This window comes from Oenanthe melanoleuca, chromosome Z (assembly GCF_029582105.1).
Source record: "Oenanthe melanoleuca isolate GR-GAL-2019-014 chromosome Z, OMel1.0, whole genome shotgun sequence".
Classification (NCBI taxonomy): Eukaryota; Metazoa; Chordata; class Aves; order Passeriformes; family Muscicapidae; genus Oenanthe; species Oenanthe melanoleuca.
Window position 1 is genome coordinate 67,072,357 of NC_079362.1, and position 14,306 is coordinate 67,086,662.

General features: G+C 52.3%; 2 protein-coding genes across 3 annotated transcripts; one reads left to right on the plus strand and one right to left on the minus strand.

Moving 5' to 3' along the window:
• The first annotated feature begins 178 nt into the window (after positions 1 to 178).
• Positions 179 to 11,059, plus strand: RGP1 (RGP1 homolog, RAB6A GEF complex partner 1). Of its 2 annotated transcripts, none has more exons than XM_056513340.1 (9): positions 179 to 400; positions 1,021 to 1,160; positions 4,405 to 4,541; positions 4,913 to 4,996; positions 8,468 to 8,617; positions 8,697 to 8,843; positions 9,217 to 9,344; positions 9,584 to 9,761; positions 9,984 to 11,059. In XM_056513340.1, exons 2-9 carry the CDS (start codon positions 1,045 to 1,047, stop codon positions 10,205 to 10,207), a joined length of 1,164 nt encoding a protein of 387 aa, XP_056369315.1. In that variant the 5' UTR covers positions 179 to 400; positions 1,021 to 1,044; the 3' UTR covers positions 10,208 to 11,059. The 2 variants fall into 2 exon arrangements, with proteins under 2 accessions (XP_056369315.1, XP_056369316.1); XM_056513341.1 differs by lacking the exon at positions 179 to 400 and adding an exon at positions 408 to 509.
• Positions 11,060 to 11,156: 97 nt separating this feature from the next.
• On the minus strand, positions 11,157 to 13,377 carry MSMP (microseminoprotein, prostate associated). The gene is made up of 3 exons (XM_056513343.1): positions 13,207 to 13,377; positions 12,465 to 12,573; positions 11,157 to 12,123 (listed from the first exon to the last, which is right to left on the minus strand). The coding sequence occupies exons 1-3, from the start codon at positions 13,316 to 13,318 to the stop codon at positions 11,934 to 11,936; spliced, it is 411 nt and encodes a 136-aa protein (XP_056369318.1). The 5' UTR covers positions 13,319 to 13,377; the 3' UTR covers positions 11,157 to 11,933.
• Between the last annotated feature and the right edge of the window lie 929 nt (positions 13,378 to 14,306).

The following is a 14,306-nucleotide window of genomic DNA, read 5'->3' on the forward strand; positions in this document are numbered from 1 at the left end:
GCTGCCCGACAACTGCCGGGAGCTGCCCGTGCGTCGACCGCGGGTGCCCGAACTCTGCCCGAGTGTTGCCGAATGTAACCCGAGTGCTGCCGAGTGTAGCCCGAATGTTGCCGAGTGTAGCCCGAATGTTGCCGAGTGTAGCCCGAATGTTGCCGAGTGTAGCCCGAATGTTGCCGAGTGTAGCCCGAATGTTGCCGACTGTAGCCCGAATGTTGCCGACTGTAGCCCGAATGTTGCCGAGTGTAACCCGAATGTTGCCGAGTGTAACCCGAGTGCCGAGCCTCCCCGAGCGCTGCCCGAGCCTTGACGAACTCTGCCGAGCGCTGCCGATCCCCGCCGAGCGGCTGAGGGGAGCCGGGCCTGCAGTGGTGCCGGACGGCGAGCGCGGCCTGTGCGGGTGGTGAGTGGGCCCGAGGCGGGAGCTGCGGAAAGTTTGCGGCCCTGTGTCCCTGATCCCTCGGGTAGAGCAATCCGTGAGCGTGTCTGCGTCAGGGACCGCAGAGCTTCGGGTATCAGAGCTGTCCTTTCTCACCGTCGTGGTGTATTCTGACCCCCCCTTACCTGTGTAGACCTGAGAAGAAGGCTTACGTGTTTGTAAGGACCGGGCTGTGCGTGTTTTCCCCCACACTTCCTGTGTGTATGTATCTGTGTCCCCATTCCCCCTTAGTTACATTATCCAGCTCTCTCTCCGTGTCTCCGTGACAGCACAAGGGTGAATGGCTTTAAACTGCTGAAAGAGACTACGTTAGATTAAAAATTAAGACGAATTTCTTTACTGTGAAGGTGGTGAGGCACCGGCACAGGTTGCCTAGAGAAATTGTAGGTGCTTTATACATGGAAGTGTTCAGTTCCAAGCTAGGTGGGATCCTGGGCAATCTGGTCTGGTGGGAGGTGTCCCTGCCCATGGCAGGGGAGTTGGAAAAAAATTATATTTAAGGACTCTTCCACCTCAAGCCGTTCAGTGATTCCTTGAAAATATGATTCTGTGATAACATGCCCACTGTTGGCTTTTTTTGGCAGGTGTGCAGCAGGACTGCCCAAACCATGATCGAAGTGTTGGCCAAGCTGAGCCGTGGGCCTGTGTTCCTGGCAGGGGAGATGCTGGAGTGTGTGATCACCTTCACCAACCCATTATCAGCCTCATCGACCTCTGCCAGCAGGTACAGGTGTCCATGCAAGTTCATGCATGGAACCTCCAAATATTGGAGCTGCCTGGGTCCCTCCAGAGGGAACAGCCCACTCTCTCTCCCCTCTCTGGAGTAGTAGTCATGGCTGCATTGTGGGGCAATGGTGCCAGCTCAGCCCCTTGTGACTTCCCTACTCGAGGCATTCCCTTAAGGAGGCCTTGCACCATCTCAATTTTGGGGGTGAAGCTAAGGTAATTATGCTGGTTTTGTGCCCCCAAGAAGTAGACAAGGAGAGAAGTATGCAGTTAGAGATCCTCTGTCCCTCAGTTGATCCCTCAGTGACAGTGACTGGCAGAAAATGAAGCCAAACTGGCTGTCAAAGTGGGATATCTGGTCACACCAGGGTGACAGTCCCACAGAGCAACATCCAGGCAATGTCATTATTTCCTGCATTTCTGGAAGGAGCTCTCTTTTGTTCAGTGGTGCTGGATAGATCAGCTTGATCCCTGCCACAAGAGATGGCAGACAAAGGGGAGGGTCTGATAGGGGCACTTTCTGCAGCCACATTTTCTATGGCCTAGCCTTTGAGCACTGAATCTCCCCTTATGAGTGCTGAGGAAATGTGAGAGGATAGGAGCTTCCCATATTGGCTCACAGGGGGTGACTCCATGTCACAGGTAATCACCCAAAGCCTTCATGTCCGCTGAGTGTGTGGCCTTGTCTGATTCTTTAGAGAGTGGAGAATGCTTTCTCATCTTGAGTCCTTCCTGGGAATTGTCTGTTTCCAGCCCTGTCAGGTTCAGCATGTTTTCATCACCATGTGATTGTTTTGGTGGGCCCACTCACAGTCTCAGCAGCAGAGGGCTTCTGTATTTATTGCCTTTCTTTCCATCTTTTCTTCATGTTTCCTTTTAACTGCTGAGTTCAGGTTTCAAATTCAGCTGTGGCGTAAGCATCCAGCTTTCCAGAGTTTTGTCCTTTGTGATGACAAGAGCTGTTTTGCCTGCTTTTGAAACATGTGGGACTTCAAGGGTACCAGGTGGCATGGTTTGGGAGGTTTGCAGTACATTTATGAGAACTTCATTTAAAACTTCAGATGTGTTGTGATATGTAGAAGACTGCCTCTTGAAAAAGAAAAGTTTTTAAAACAATAAGAAAAACCCCAGGTGATCAATCAGATGAGTCAAATGAGTGGCGACAGCAAATAGATTGGTGGTTTGGAAAAGGAAGCTATGGGTTGCGTAAAGGCAGGAGCCAGATCAAAGCACTGTGACTGCAACAGGCAGATAGACCTGTCAGAGCCTGGAAGGTTTTGGGGCTGACAGGTGGAGGGATAGAGAGGCTGCATTTTGAGCACAGGGACAGAATTGAAAGGCAGGAAATGAATTTAATGGTGGAGTACAAGAAACAAATCTCTTCTGGCCAGAGGCTGCACGGAGCGTGTCCTGTGTAGGCTCCAGGAGTTGTGGGGGAAGGTGAAACTGCAGGGAAGTGACCTCAGCACCAGTGCAGGATCCTCCACTGCTGAACAAGCACCAGCTGAGCATGCCAGCTCTGCTGGCAGGAAGGGACATGCAAATTTTGTTTGGACATCTGTCTAGAAAAAATGAAAACAACTGTATTGTAAAGCAATACTGAAAAAGAAAAAAAACACTCAAAAATGCAGTGTTTGAAGGTACTGTAATCATTCTAAGCTTGTATAAATTTAGCAAGCATTACCTCAAACAAGAGCAGTTCTCTGCTTCCAAACAGCAGATACCTTACAACAAAAAAGCATATGGCAGCCCTGATGGAAAAGTACCATGCTGGTACTTTTGAAAATGCAGAATTACAGCTGTAGGGCTCAAAGCAACTAGGTATAGTAACTGAGGTGTGTTTGGGTAAGGGCAGCCAGCACATACAAAAACCAAATAGCGCATCATTAGTCAGCTGACACAAGTACAGCACACCTTTTTCCGTGGTTCATTTGTACCTTTAACTGCTGTGATGTGTCACATGGAGGGACATCTGTGTGCCACAAAAAAAAAAAATCCCTCTGCCACCTAAAGCTCTGGTGTTTGTGTTTACTAATCAGATCATGATGTTGGAAAACACCAGAGGAACTATTCGCTGGCTAAACTATAGAGACTACTATTGGAATAAAAATAGAAGAGTGATTTGGAAACTGAAAGGTGTCACTAGTACCATGGGAAGTGCCCTATGGAATGGCTGACATCACAGCAGAATCCAAAACATGAGACTGTTTTTTGTGCTGGATGCATGGCCCTACATTAATTCCTGTGGCTGTACAGAGGGGAGTCAAAATGACACCTTTGCCTCCCCTATTGCCGTCAGCAAAGTTCTTGCATAAGGAGAAGTAAGTAAGTCCTAATTAAAGACCCAGATGCATCCTTCTTTGGTCTGGCACAAACAGCAGCTGATGTTCTTGTTGGAGACGGTGCTGTGGGGCCAGAGGGAGCATGTCTGTGCCTATCTATATGTGCCCCGAGGAGTGTTGAGCTTCGGGCTTCTCCATGCTGCTGTCAGGGGCAGCTGAGCCCAGGTCCCTGGGATTTGTTGCTTTAGAATTTGCCCACTTCCCTAATGGTTGTGTTGTTACCAAGTGCTGCTCTGTGTGTCACCTCTGGGTTTGGACTTAATTCCTCATGGCTGAGAGTCCTCTGCCAGGGCCCGCATGCAGCAGCTTGAGGTGTCCTCCCAAGAGTGCAGTGAGTAGCCAGTCCCAATCTGTGGGTGATGAGAAAGATGAGCAAACGAGTAAGGCTTTGGACTGGATCTTGGAATACTTCATCTCAGCATGTGTGCTGAAAGATCCCTGTGAAGTTTTGCACAAACCACCTCGTTTCTTGTCCTCATGGAAGAGGACAGGGGCTGCTGACCTCCAATGCTTGTTGTCCTCTGCTGTGAGTGTGCAGCCTGTTTCTTGGGGTAGATATGTTTGCTCGTGCTGTGTCAATGCTGTACCAATATTATTGTGGCTCAGACTGCAATTATTGCTGCCTAAAAAGAGTACTTGGGCCACAGAGTCTGGCTTTGGGTGAAGCTGTTGTCAGCATCTGGGGTGGAAGTGGCTTTGAGTCAGCATCCCAGCTTGAGCTTACTCCCAAGACTTGTTTGGAAGGGGACTGTGAGAGTGGCTGCAATGACAGTGATGCAAGGCCTTCCTTCCAGACAAGTCCTGCATGGAGCTGAGCAGACAGAGTTGCTCTTCTCCCAGTTCCTGCCTGCTGTAATTCAGGTTTAAAGCAGAGATATGAGTGTTACTCTTTGCTTTCAGTGAGATGCTGGCATGGGCCAGTGCCCAGATCCACTGCCAGTTTCACGCCAGCGAGAACCGGGTTGCACTCCCTCCCTCTGATGGCAGCAAGCACGACGTGCAGGCAGAGAATGAGACCGTCTTTGTCCCCAACAGAGGTGAGTGCTACTGCTGCCTGTCACCCAGGTAGGGACAGTGAGAGCACAGTGGACAGGAGTCAGTCAGACCATACTGTGTGTGTCTTGATGCAGTGTGCATAGAAGTGAGTGGGAAGTTTGTGTTGCTTTCCTGGTGATGGGCGTTATGGGACTTTGTTAATACTGAAATCACAGTGACAGTAGCTTGGATTGAAACATGACAGTTGTTTGTCCGGCTGCAGTGGCAATGTCTCATGATATGGTCAGGGCAAGAGATGGTTCCCCCTTGGCTCCATTCTCCCTGTTCCTCCCCATGGGGTTAAAGCTTGACTGACCTGGACACAGTGTGAGTGAGGCTGTGCAGCATTCATGTGTTTCTTTTTCTCTTCCAGGAGAGCGGGGTCAGTGTATCCTGTCCACCCCACCAAAGATCCTCTTCTGTGACTTGCGACTGGATCCTGGGGAGTCCAAGTCCTGTGAGTCCTGTCTTCTCTTACCCTGCTCACAGAGCTCGTCTCTGGGGAGCTCTGCTTTTAACAAAACCGGCTTTGCAGACTTGAGTGCTGCAAGTGTGAGATCCTGATGCTCACAAAAGGCAGGGTGCTTTGGTTGGAGCGTGAGTACTGAGGAGCTGCTGCGTCATCCAGAGTATGTTCTCTGCTGTGCTAGGGCTGTCTACTGCAATGTGTCCCTCAGTCCTGCCCCTGGCCTGCAGCCTTTGCTGCAGGTCCACTGTGTAGCTGCAAGGCATAAAACTTTTGAAATACCTGGTTGCAGCAGGAGGAATAGCTGCACACACCTGCATTTCCTTGCCTTTATTTCTTCAGTCACAGTGGAGTATTCTTGTAATTTTGTATCCTCCGAAGGTTTGTACTTCCTCTTCAGTTTGTGGCTGTCCTGAAGATAACAGTCTTTTGCATGTTCTAGTTTTCAGACTGTTAAAATGAGCATTCTTCATCTTCTCTGCTCGAAGCTCTCCATGTCTGAGTAGATAGCTGTGGAAACAGCTGAGCATGTGCTGTTCACTCTTGGTTGGTGGCTGTGACCCATCCTGTTCAGGTCATGTCAGATATCCTTTGCATTCCAGCAGCAGTGATATTAGGCCTCTCAGGCTGTACATGGAAGGTTTTGTTAATGTCCCAGGGATCTGCTGGGCAGGGTTAATGGCAACGTCTCACACCTCAGAGCACAGGGAGTGGAGAGACTATACTGGGAGAAGCTGGATCACTGAGCTCTGCAGAGCTGCAGAAGCAAAGCTGCAAGTGAGACCAAGAAGCTGCAATGTTGTGACATGCTGCTTTTGAAGCTGTTGTCTCCTGCCTTTCTGGCTTTGGAGGGGCCTGACTGGAGGGAAAAAGTGGATCTGGTGAAACCAGGCTGGCTTGGCTTGGTGGTTAGTGGGGTCGGGCAGTGCCATCTTGGGGCTGTGCCCCTAAACTGCAGAGCCTATTGTCTGAAGACGTTTGGTTATTCCCTTATTATTCTGCAGTAGCATGTTGGGAAAAGGAGCTGGCCTTGCCGGTAGGAAGGAGGAGGAGGCAGAAATCTTAGCTGGCCTGAGGCTTGCCTGGATTCTACAGTGTTCCTTGCTGCTTGCAGGCTTGGGACAGGAGCATCCATTCCCTGGGAGCAGAGGGAAGTCCCTTTTCCTGGCACACCTTAAGCAGGTTGGGCAGTTTTTGGGATAACAGATCTTTGACGACAGCCCAAGTTCCAGGTGGCTGGGATGGATTGAGGGATTGACTGTGCACTGGCTTAACAGGCTGAGGCTGTTCAACCCCCAGCTAAGACAGAGATTGTCTATCCTTCCAATGACGTAGGGATGTGTGTGTGTCCTCTCTGCCTCTGGGTGGCACTGGCACAAACAGCCTGCATCTGCCTAGTGCTTGGATGCAGTTCTTCTGGAAGGACACCAGCTTTTCTATTCTTTGAGGTTCCTTGGCTGTACAGTACACCCTTCGCCTTGGGTGTATGATGCACCTCTCTGTTTCATGTATCACATATGATGTGGCTGCATGTGGCGCTGCTTTCTTAGCACTGAAATCCCCATATCGCAGTCCTGGTCCAATTAAACTGCCAGGCTGTTCACACCAATCCAATCAGCCTGTGGTGCTGCTGCTCTCACATGAGACTGCAGCTGGCACGCTTGCAGACCATTCCTGGGGTCTCCTGCCAGCTCCGTGGAGGGAGAGTTAAGGCTGTGTGGGTGTGTATCTTAATTCTTCATTTCCTGTTTTTCAGGAGTTTTGAGTTTTACTACGCAGTTTGGGAAGGGGCGAAAAACCAAACCAGAAAACCCAAGAAATCTTAATTCTGCTTAGCAATACACCATGTTATTCAACTGCATCCAGAGCTGGCACATACTGCTGAGATTGTGTCTCTTGATAAAAGGACTTGTTTTCATTTGCTGACCAACTTATTCCCCAATACCTGACTCTTGTGGTGCCTGTATGTTGAAGTTGACTCATATCCCAGCCCTTTGACACATGGCCCAGGCTCAGCTCTTTAAATTTGTCACCATAAAGCTTTTTCTCAAATCCTTAGATAATTTCTGTAGCTATTTTTTCTCCTCTGTGGTTTTGTAATACCTTTAAATATTTGGTAGATCACAGAGAGGGGAGGAAATGGCAGCAGCCTGGACACAAGCCAGAAGGCCAGCCAGAGAGTGGGTAAGGAAGGCATCTGTAGCACCAGGAATGTGCTTGCTTCTGGGATATGCACGGAAGCTGGGACTTCCTGAGTCTTGACATTCTTGTGCCAGGTAGCAAACTGTCCATCCTCCTCTGACTATGGTGGTCTCTACTCAGATTATCCTCACTGGGCATGAAGGTCTTTGTGAGCACTCTCGTTGAGTCTAGTATGGGGGTTACGGAAGTCAGCTTCTTTTGTTGGAAATATCTCATTTTCCTCCCTGTCTGGATAGTTCTCTGCTTTATCTGTGCCCTGGTCCAGAAAGAGAGGCTTGTGTTTTAAAGGTGTGACATCCTGTCGACACTACACACTAGCACAGGCTTTTTTCTTCTTTCCAGTCCTGTTATTTTAAATCCAGAAGTTATATTTAAAGTGTAACCCTAACTTTTAATCTAAGCCTCAACATTCAGTATGTGCCAGACATGGGGAAGGATCTGTGGTTTCAGAGCAGGATGCTGCCCTTCCTCTGGCAGGGCGTATCTGCATTACAGTGGGCAAGCCAGAGAGGTGGAGAATTTCCACAGTTCGCTGTTTGTGTCTTTCTTGTTATACAGTGTGTGGTTTGGGAAAGCTGCAGAAGTGTTCACACTGCATCAAGAGGCACTGGGGTTTGTGTGGTGGCCAAGGGGCTCTAGGAGGGCTAAATGTGTTGAAAACCAGGTCCCAGTATCTCAGAGTCCGCAGAGTCAGAGGCTTTGTGGTCTAAGTCATCAACTTGTCAAGGGGCACAAACCACAGCTTGCTGTGAAGGTCTTAGAATTGTTTCTTGATCATTTAGCTGCAGTCTGTCAAAGAAAAACACAGGAGAAAACTAACTTGTTGCTGATTTTGAGGATTTGTGTGAAGCAGACATGACATACTGATCAATACCCACAAGGGGCAGGGCCTGGGTGAGCTGTGCTGTGAGAGCACTGGGCAAAGGAGTGCACAGAGGCAAATTCAGGTTGAACTCATGATGAGTAAGTTTAGCTCTGGTGGTTGTATTCCTGGATTTTACATCTTTCACATTCTTTGGAGCCAGAGTTTGTGTGTGTGGTTGTATGTGCTGGAAGCAATATCTGGATGATGTGAGGAGCAGTGTGCAGGGGAGTTGGGTTGTTTTAGCCACTGGAGGGAAGAGGAGATGTCAGAAAGCACCAGGCAGTGTCCCTAGCTCACCACTGCTGGTCATAACACTTGGTGCAAGGAGCCTGCACACAACAGCTGCAGGATCTTCCTTCTGGCTTTGGAAAGCAAATCTTCTGCACCCCTTGCAGATTCATACTGTGAGACACTGCCTGTGGATGGCCCGCCCTCTTTCCGGGGACAGTCCGTGAAGTACGTGTACAAGCTGACCATCGGCTGCCAGCGCGTCAACTCCCCCATCAAGCTGCTGCGCGTGCCCTTCCGCGTTCTCGTGCTGCACGGTGAGGCCACGCACTGCCTTCCCTGCACAGCCCAGCTGGGCTGCACTGCACCCTGCTGATACTCTCATCTTCTTCCCAGGGCTCAAGGATTACCAGTTCCCACAGGATGAGGCTGTTGCACCCTCAAACCCCTTCCTGGAGGAGGAGGAGGGCTTGAAGAAAGACTCTCGCCTGGCAGACCTAGCGACAGAACTGCTCATGGTGGCCACCTCCCGACGCAGCCTGCGTAGGTCATGTTCCCTGCTCAAACCTGCTGTCCTTCCTAAGGAGCTGGGCATGCAGAACATCTCAGGGCCTGCTGCAAAATATCTCTCACTGACAAAGTGAAGTTCCAGCTATGGCTATGGAGCAGCTCTATCAGGGTCTCCTAGTGTCTCAGGCTGTTACTACTTCAGCCCAAGAGACCCTCTGGCCAGCACATTGCAGCCACTGTAGAGTTTGCCCTTGCTCACTGCAGAAATTTCCCAGAGGGAGTACCACCTCTAGGGACTATCCTTCACACCCAAACAGGAGGCATGGGGTCATGTCATTAAACCAGAGCACTGCACGGAGCAGAGCCTTGTCCTGCCACAACTCTTACCCCTCTTCTTGCTCCACAGACCTGTATAACATCAGCAACACTCGTGGGAAGGTGGGGACTTTCTGCATCTTTAAGACTGTGTATAAGATTGGAGAGGATGTCATTGGGACCTTCAACTTCTCAGAAGGAGATATCCCATGTCTGCAGGTCATTGCACTCTCTGGGATTACTGGGGGGCGGCAGGGGTTTAGGGTGAGGGATGGAGGGAGGGGATTGGGGTGGCACTGGACTGTGAGGGTTTCTAGTGAGGCCCAGCTGGGGTCTTCGTGGAGTGTGAGGTGGACAATGGTCCAGTCCTGAGCTCATTTGGGAAATGAAGCCACCAAGGGTTTGCATGAAGTGTGTATGAGGTTGTGAGAGCAAGCACCCTTCCAATCACCCTGCAGTTCTCGGTGAGCCTGCAGACAGAGGAGAGCATCCAGGAGGAGTTCCAGCGCCGGCGTGGGCAGCCTGTCTCTTTCACCGTGCACGCCCGCCATCAGGAGTCCTGCCTGCACACGGCACAGAGCAGCTTCAGCCTGCCCATCCCACTCAGCTCAACCCCAGGATTCACCACCAACATCGGTTAGTACCCACCAGGGAAGGGACACACCCCTGCTTGTCTCTGCAGGAGGACTGTGCTGTCCCCAGCCCTGCACTTACTCAGCAGAGATGTATCCCTTGGGAGGGAGCTAGCCTGTGGGAGTGGGGTCATTGGCTATCCCCTTGCCAGGACAGACAGTGCTGAGACAGCTGCTGTCCATGGCCCTTGTGGGTGTTACGTGCTGATCGCCCTCTTGCCCACAGTGTCCCTGAAGTGGAGGCTGCACTTTGAGTTTGTGACTTCTGGGGAGTCAGCGGGGACTTGCTTGGTTCGTGGAAGCCAGTCAGAGGCTGTCACCTGGACTGGCGTGGAGCAGATGGAAGTGGACACCTTCAGCTGGGACTTGCCCATCAAAGTTCTTCCCACAAACCCCATCCTGGCTTCCTACGTATCTCAGTTCTCCAGCACTAACTCCATCACCATTTGAAGTAGGGAGAGGTTGTTGGCCTGCAGAGCTGCAAGCGTGTGCCACCAGTGGGAATGGCAGGCAGGACTGTCACCTGTGTGCTGTGTTGCACGCATCCCAGTGTCCCCTTGGATTCACCTGTGATGCCCAGGTGGTCACCGGACATGTCTGCTGTCCATGGGTGGAAGAACACTACAGTGTTTGTGCTGCAGCCCCCAGCTGGAGCTGGACCCTTCCTGCCTGGGTGAAGGTGCAAGTCCCAGCACTAAGCAAAAGAATTCTGCCTTCCCAGGGAGCCGCTGATGTGCTTTTATCCCACACGGAGCTTCCAAGAAGGAAAGGGCCAGCCAAGGGAGGGGAGAGGGAAGCTCTTCCAGTCAAGCTTCACACCACCCTTGGGTGAAGGCTGTGCGCTTACACAGACCCTGCAAGCAGAGATCTGGAATCCAGGTGAGGCACAGTGGCCACCTGGGCTGGGTGAGAGCCTGCTCTCCTGCCCTAGCACGTATCCTGCCTCTTGAAGAGTTGTCCCACACATACAGTCCAGCACCTCAGCCACCCCCATCTGGAGGAGGCAGGTGCTAGCAGGCCAGCCCCGTGCTGGTGGCGTGTGCTGGTGACCAGGCCTGTGCTGTGTCAGTACGGTCGTGATAATTCAAAACTGAGCAGCACTGAGCCCCTGCCTTGGCTCCTGGGTGTGAAGGCATCCTGTTGGTCTTTGGGTGCTTGGGGGGCTGTAAGGAATGCATGCTGTGCATCCGAGAGCTGGCATGGAGATCTCCCTGCTCAACAGCCAGTTCCCCATTTTTACTAAGACTTCCAATGAGTTTTCCTCTTTGCATGGAAATGTAATAAACATCTGAATGTGCAAAACTCAGCTTTCCCAAGAGTGTTCGTTATTCCTACATTGTTCCCACTGCTGGACACATCCCACCTTCTACAGCACTCACAGGCTGGAGACTTCTTTGTTCAGTATGTTTATTGCAAGAACAGAAACATCTACACAAGGCTCTGCACAACACAGGCATGGCACCAGCTGGGGCAGCTGCTAGGGTGGCTGCCTCCACCTTGGCACTTAGATTGCTTCTGCTTCCTGAACCCTCCCCATGCTGCTGTCTTGCTGGTGGGGATGGAGGTCTCCCCTGGGGACATCCTGTTCAGCCACCCACCCTGGGCTGGCTCTGTTGTAGTGTTGCCCAGGGCTGGCCTGCACAGCCAGAAACCCCAGGAGCTTTTGGAGCAGGGGCATTAGTGGTTGCAGAGGTGGGTTGTGCCCCTCACGCTCCAGGAGCAGAGCTGGACAGGGTGTGGGGATCGTGCACGAGGTGCTGTGATGGTCCCAGTGAGCTCTGCACAGCTGCTGTGCAGAGGAGTAGAGGTCTGGGAGGGAGCAGGGAGGTGCTTTGCTTGGGGATGGATATCAGAATGCAGGAGTGCCATGGAGCAGGTCGATTTAGTCATGTTGTATTTTTTTAGTCACTGAAGGTTTTCTGCCCACCTGGGAAGAGATCCTGTAAAATCTGCATTTCCACGGTGTGCAGAACACCTCACAGGGAGGATGCCCTGGTTCAGGAAGCTGAAGGCAGAAGCAAAGCTTGGTACCATGGTGTGTGGATAGTGGTTTCCCTCGAAGGTGCCGGCGGTGAGGCCTCTACAGGGTGGGTAGGGCAGGTCTGGAACATGCGGGCGGTGTGCTCTGGAGGGGGGAGGGCGGTGCCGGGGGGCGCGGGCGCTGCCGAGCCTCTCTCTATCTGCTCAGCCCCGCGCCCAGCACCTTGTTCACCAGCGGCTCGGGGGTACCGGCCGAGCCCCACTCATGCTCCACGCTCTTCACGCACGGCAGGCTGGGGTTGGCCTTCTGCACTACCGAGATCTGGCAGGTCTGTGAGTCGTAGTGGGCCTCGCACCAGTCGGGGAAGTCGATCGGATGCTGGGTGCTGTGGAAGAGGACACGGTGCCGTCACACCCCCTGATTACTGCCGCGGTGCTGCGGACTCGGCTGGGTGGCTTCCTGCTGCCAGCCCCCTGCACAGGATGTCTTCCAGACCAGCTCAGGCAGGCTGGGACATGGCTCCTGGCACATCTGGGCATCTTGCTGTGCCGAGACACCTTTTCCAACTGCCCCAACTCACCCCACCACCCTCACGCCTTGGTGGGGTCTCGCCCACCTCTGCCTGTTGTTCTCCAGGACCTGGTGCTCCACAGCCCCCTCCTGCTGCAGATGCAGGGTTGCTGTGGTGGGAAGTGACAGCCCACCCCAGCACAGCCCCTCACTCACGTCTCACAGCAGCCCACGCCAATGGGGTGCAGGCAGGTGCAGAGCAGGCAGTTGGTGCTCAACCACGATTCCCCAATGGAGAACTGTTTCCCTTCGTACTCACAGGGAGCTGCAAAGGAAACCGTGGTGATGAGAACACATGGGCCTATGCTGAGGGGGACTGGAAGCCTCCTTGACACCCCTGTGCCCTGAAAGAGGGGACAGAAGTATCATGGTGACATCTCACCCGTTTATGGTATGGAAGGTATAGGGTGGTCTATCCACCAGCCTGCAGATATGGAATGCCATGTCATATGCCATGGGTGATGTGCCCATCCATCCTCCCCTGGCTCTCCCTTGTGGCTCTCACCACTACCCCATGGGTCTAGAGCAAGAAGAAAGTGGCTCTTGCTTCCCTGGAGAGGACAGCACCTCTTGGGGTCTGGGCATTTCTACAGCCCAGAAGACAACAGAGGGATGAGCCGTTCTCCTCTATTTGCTGCTAGTCCTGCACACTCAGCCCCAGCCAGGCTCCTGCCAGGAGCCTTCATGGCCCAGAAAGCTGTTTCTCAGCCAGAGCCCTGGGGAGCTGTTCTGTGGTTTATAGACTGCTCCTTCCACTCACCACTGGCCCACGATCCCATTCCTGAGCTCAGCACAGCCCCTTCCATACTTCTCATGCGTCAGGCAGAGCCCCATCATGCTGGGAAAGCTGAGGCCTCCTCTTCCCATCAGCCACTTCCCATATCATCTCCCCACTTACCTTTAGCCTGGAAGTAGCATTTGGCCTGGGAGCCCGGCAGCTGGAGGAGGAGGGAAAGAAGCAGGCAAAGCCTGCCCCAAGCACACCCCATCTTCTGTGCTTGCATGGCCATAGATGATTGAGCTGGACTTGTTCGCTTTGTTTCTCTATTGCCTTTGCTCCTTTCCCTTCTCTTTCTCTTTCTCTCTCTCTGCCTTTTTAATGCTCTTCCCCTGATCCCAATGAGAGATATTTATAAAGTTCAGCTTTACGACCCTGGCCACCAGCTGTGCCCCACTGGAAAAGTTGTAAAACTCATTTCCTGATTTGAAAGGCATGAAAACAAGAGGTAGGATCAAGATTTTTAACAAGCTGTGAAAAGCTGATTCATGCCCTCCAGAAATTTCTCCAGTTGGAAGCCCCTGTGGGTGCAAGGCTGCACAGTGAAGGGAGATCCAAAGGTCCCCAGCGGTGCTGCCCTCTGAGCGTGGTGAGCACGTAAGCAGCAAGCACGGGAGAGCATGGCTCCTGACCAGGACAGCTCCAGGCTCCCCTCTGGCCATGCTGAGCCGTCGCTGCTGCTTCACAGCAAGCCGAGGTTTTGGGAGCATCCCATCTCACAGTGACCAGAGCAGCACAAGCACCCTGCCAACAGTGTGGGCTGCAAATGGCTCCATTCTCATTTGGGCATAGAGGTGCTTGAACCCAGCTCCTGAGTACCACATCATGGCACTTCATCTCAGCCTGGGCTGCAGCTGTGCCAGGTTCATGGCCATGCGTGGGCTGAGGGGGGACAGCAGGTTTAAAATCACAGAATCACAGAATCACAGAATCACAAAATCACAGAATCATAGAATATGCTGAGTTGGAAGGGACCCATCAGGATCACCATGTCCAGCTCCTGGCCCTGTGCAGGACATTCCAAGGATCCCAGCATATGCCTCAGATCATTGTCCAAACACTTACTGAGGATCTGACAGATTGGTGCTGTGACCAGAGCAGATAGTACAACAACTGCCGCTGATGCAGAACAGCAAAAAAATGGGCTCATCTGAGCAGTGCCCATGAGAGGAGACTGTACCTGTGCACCTGGAACATCCACAAGGTACTGGAGCTGAGCA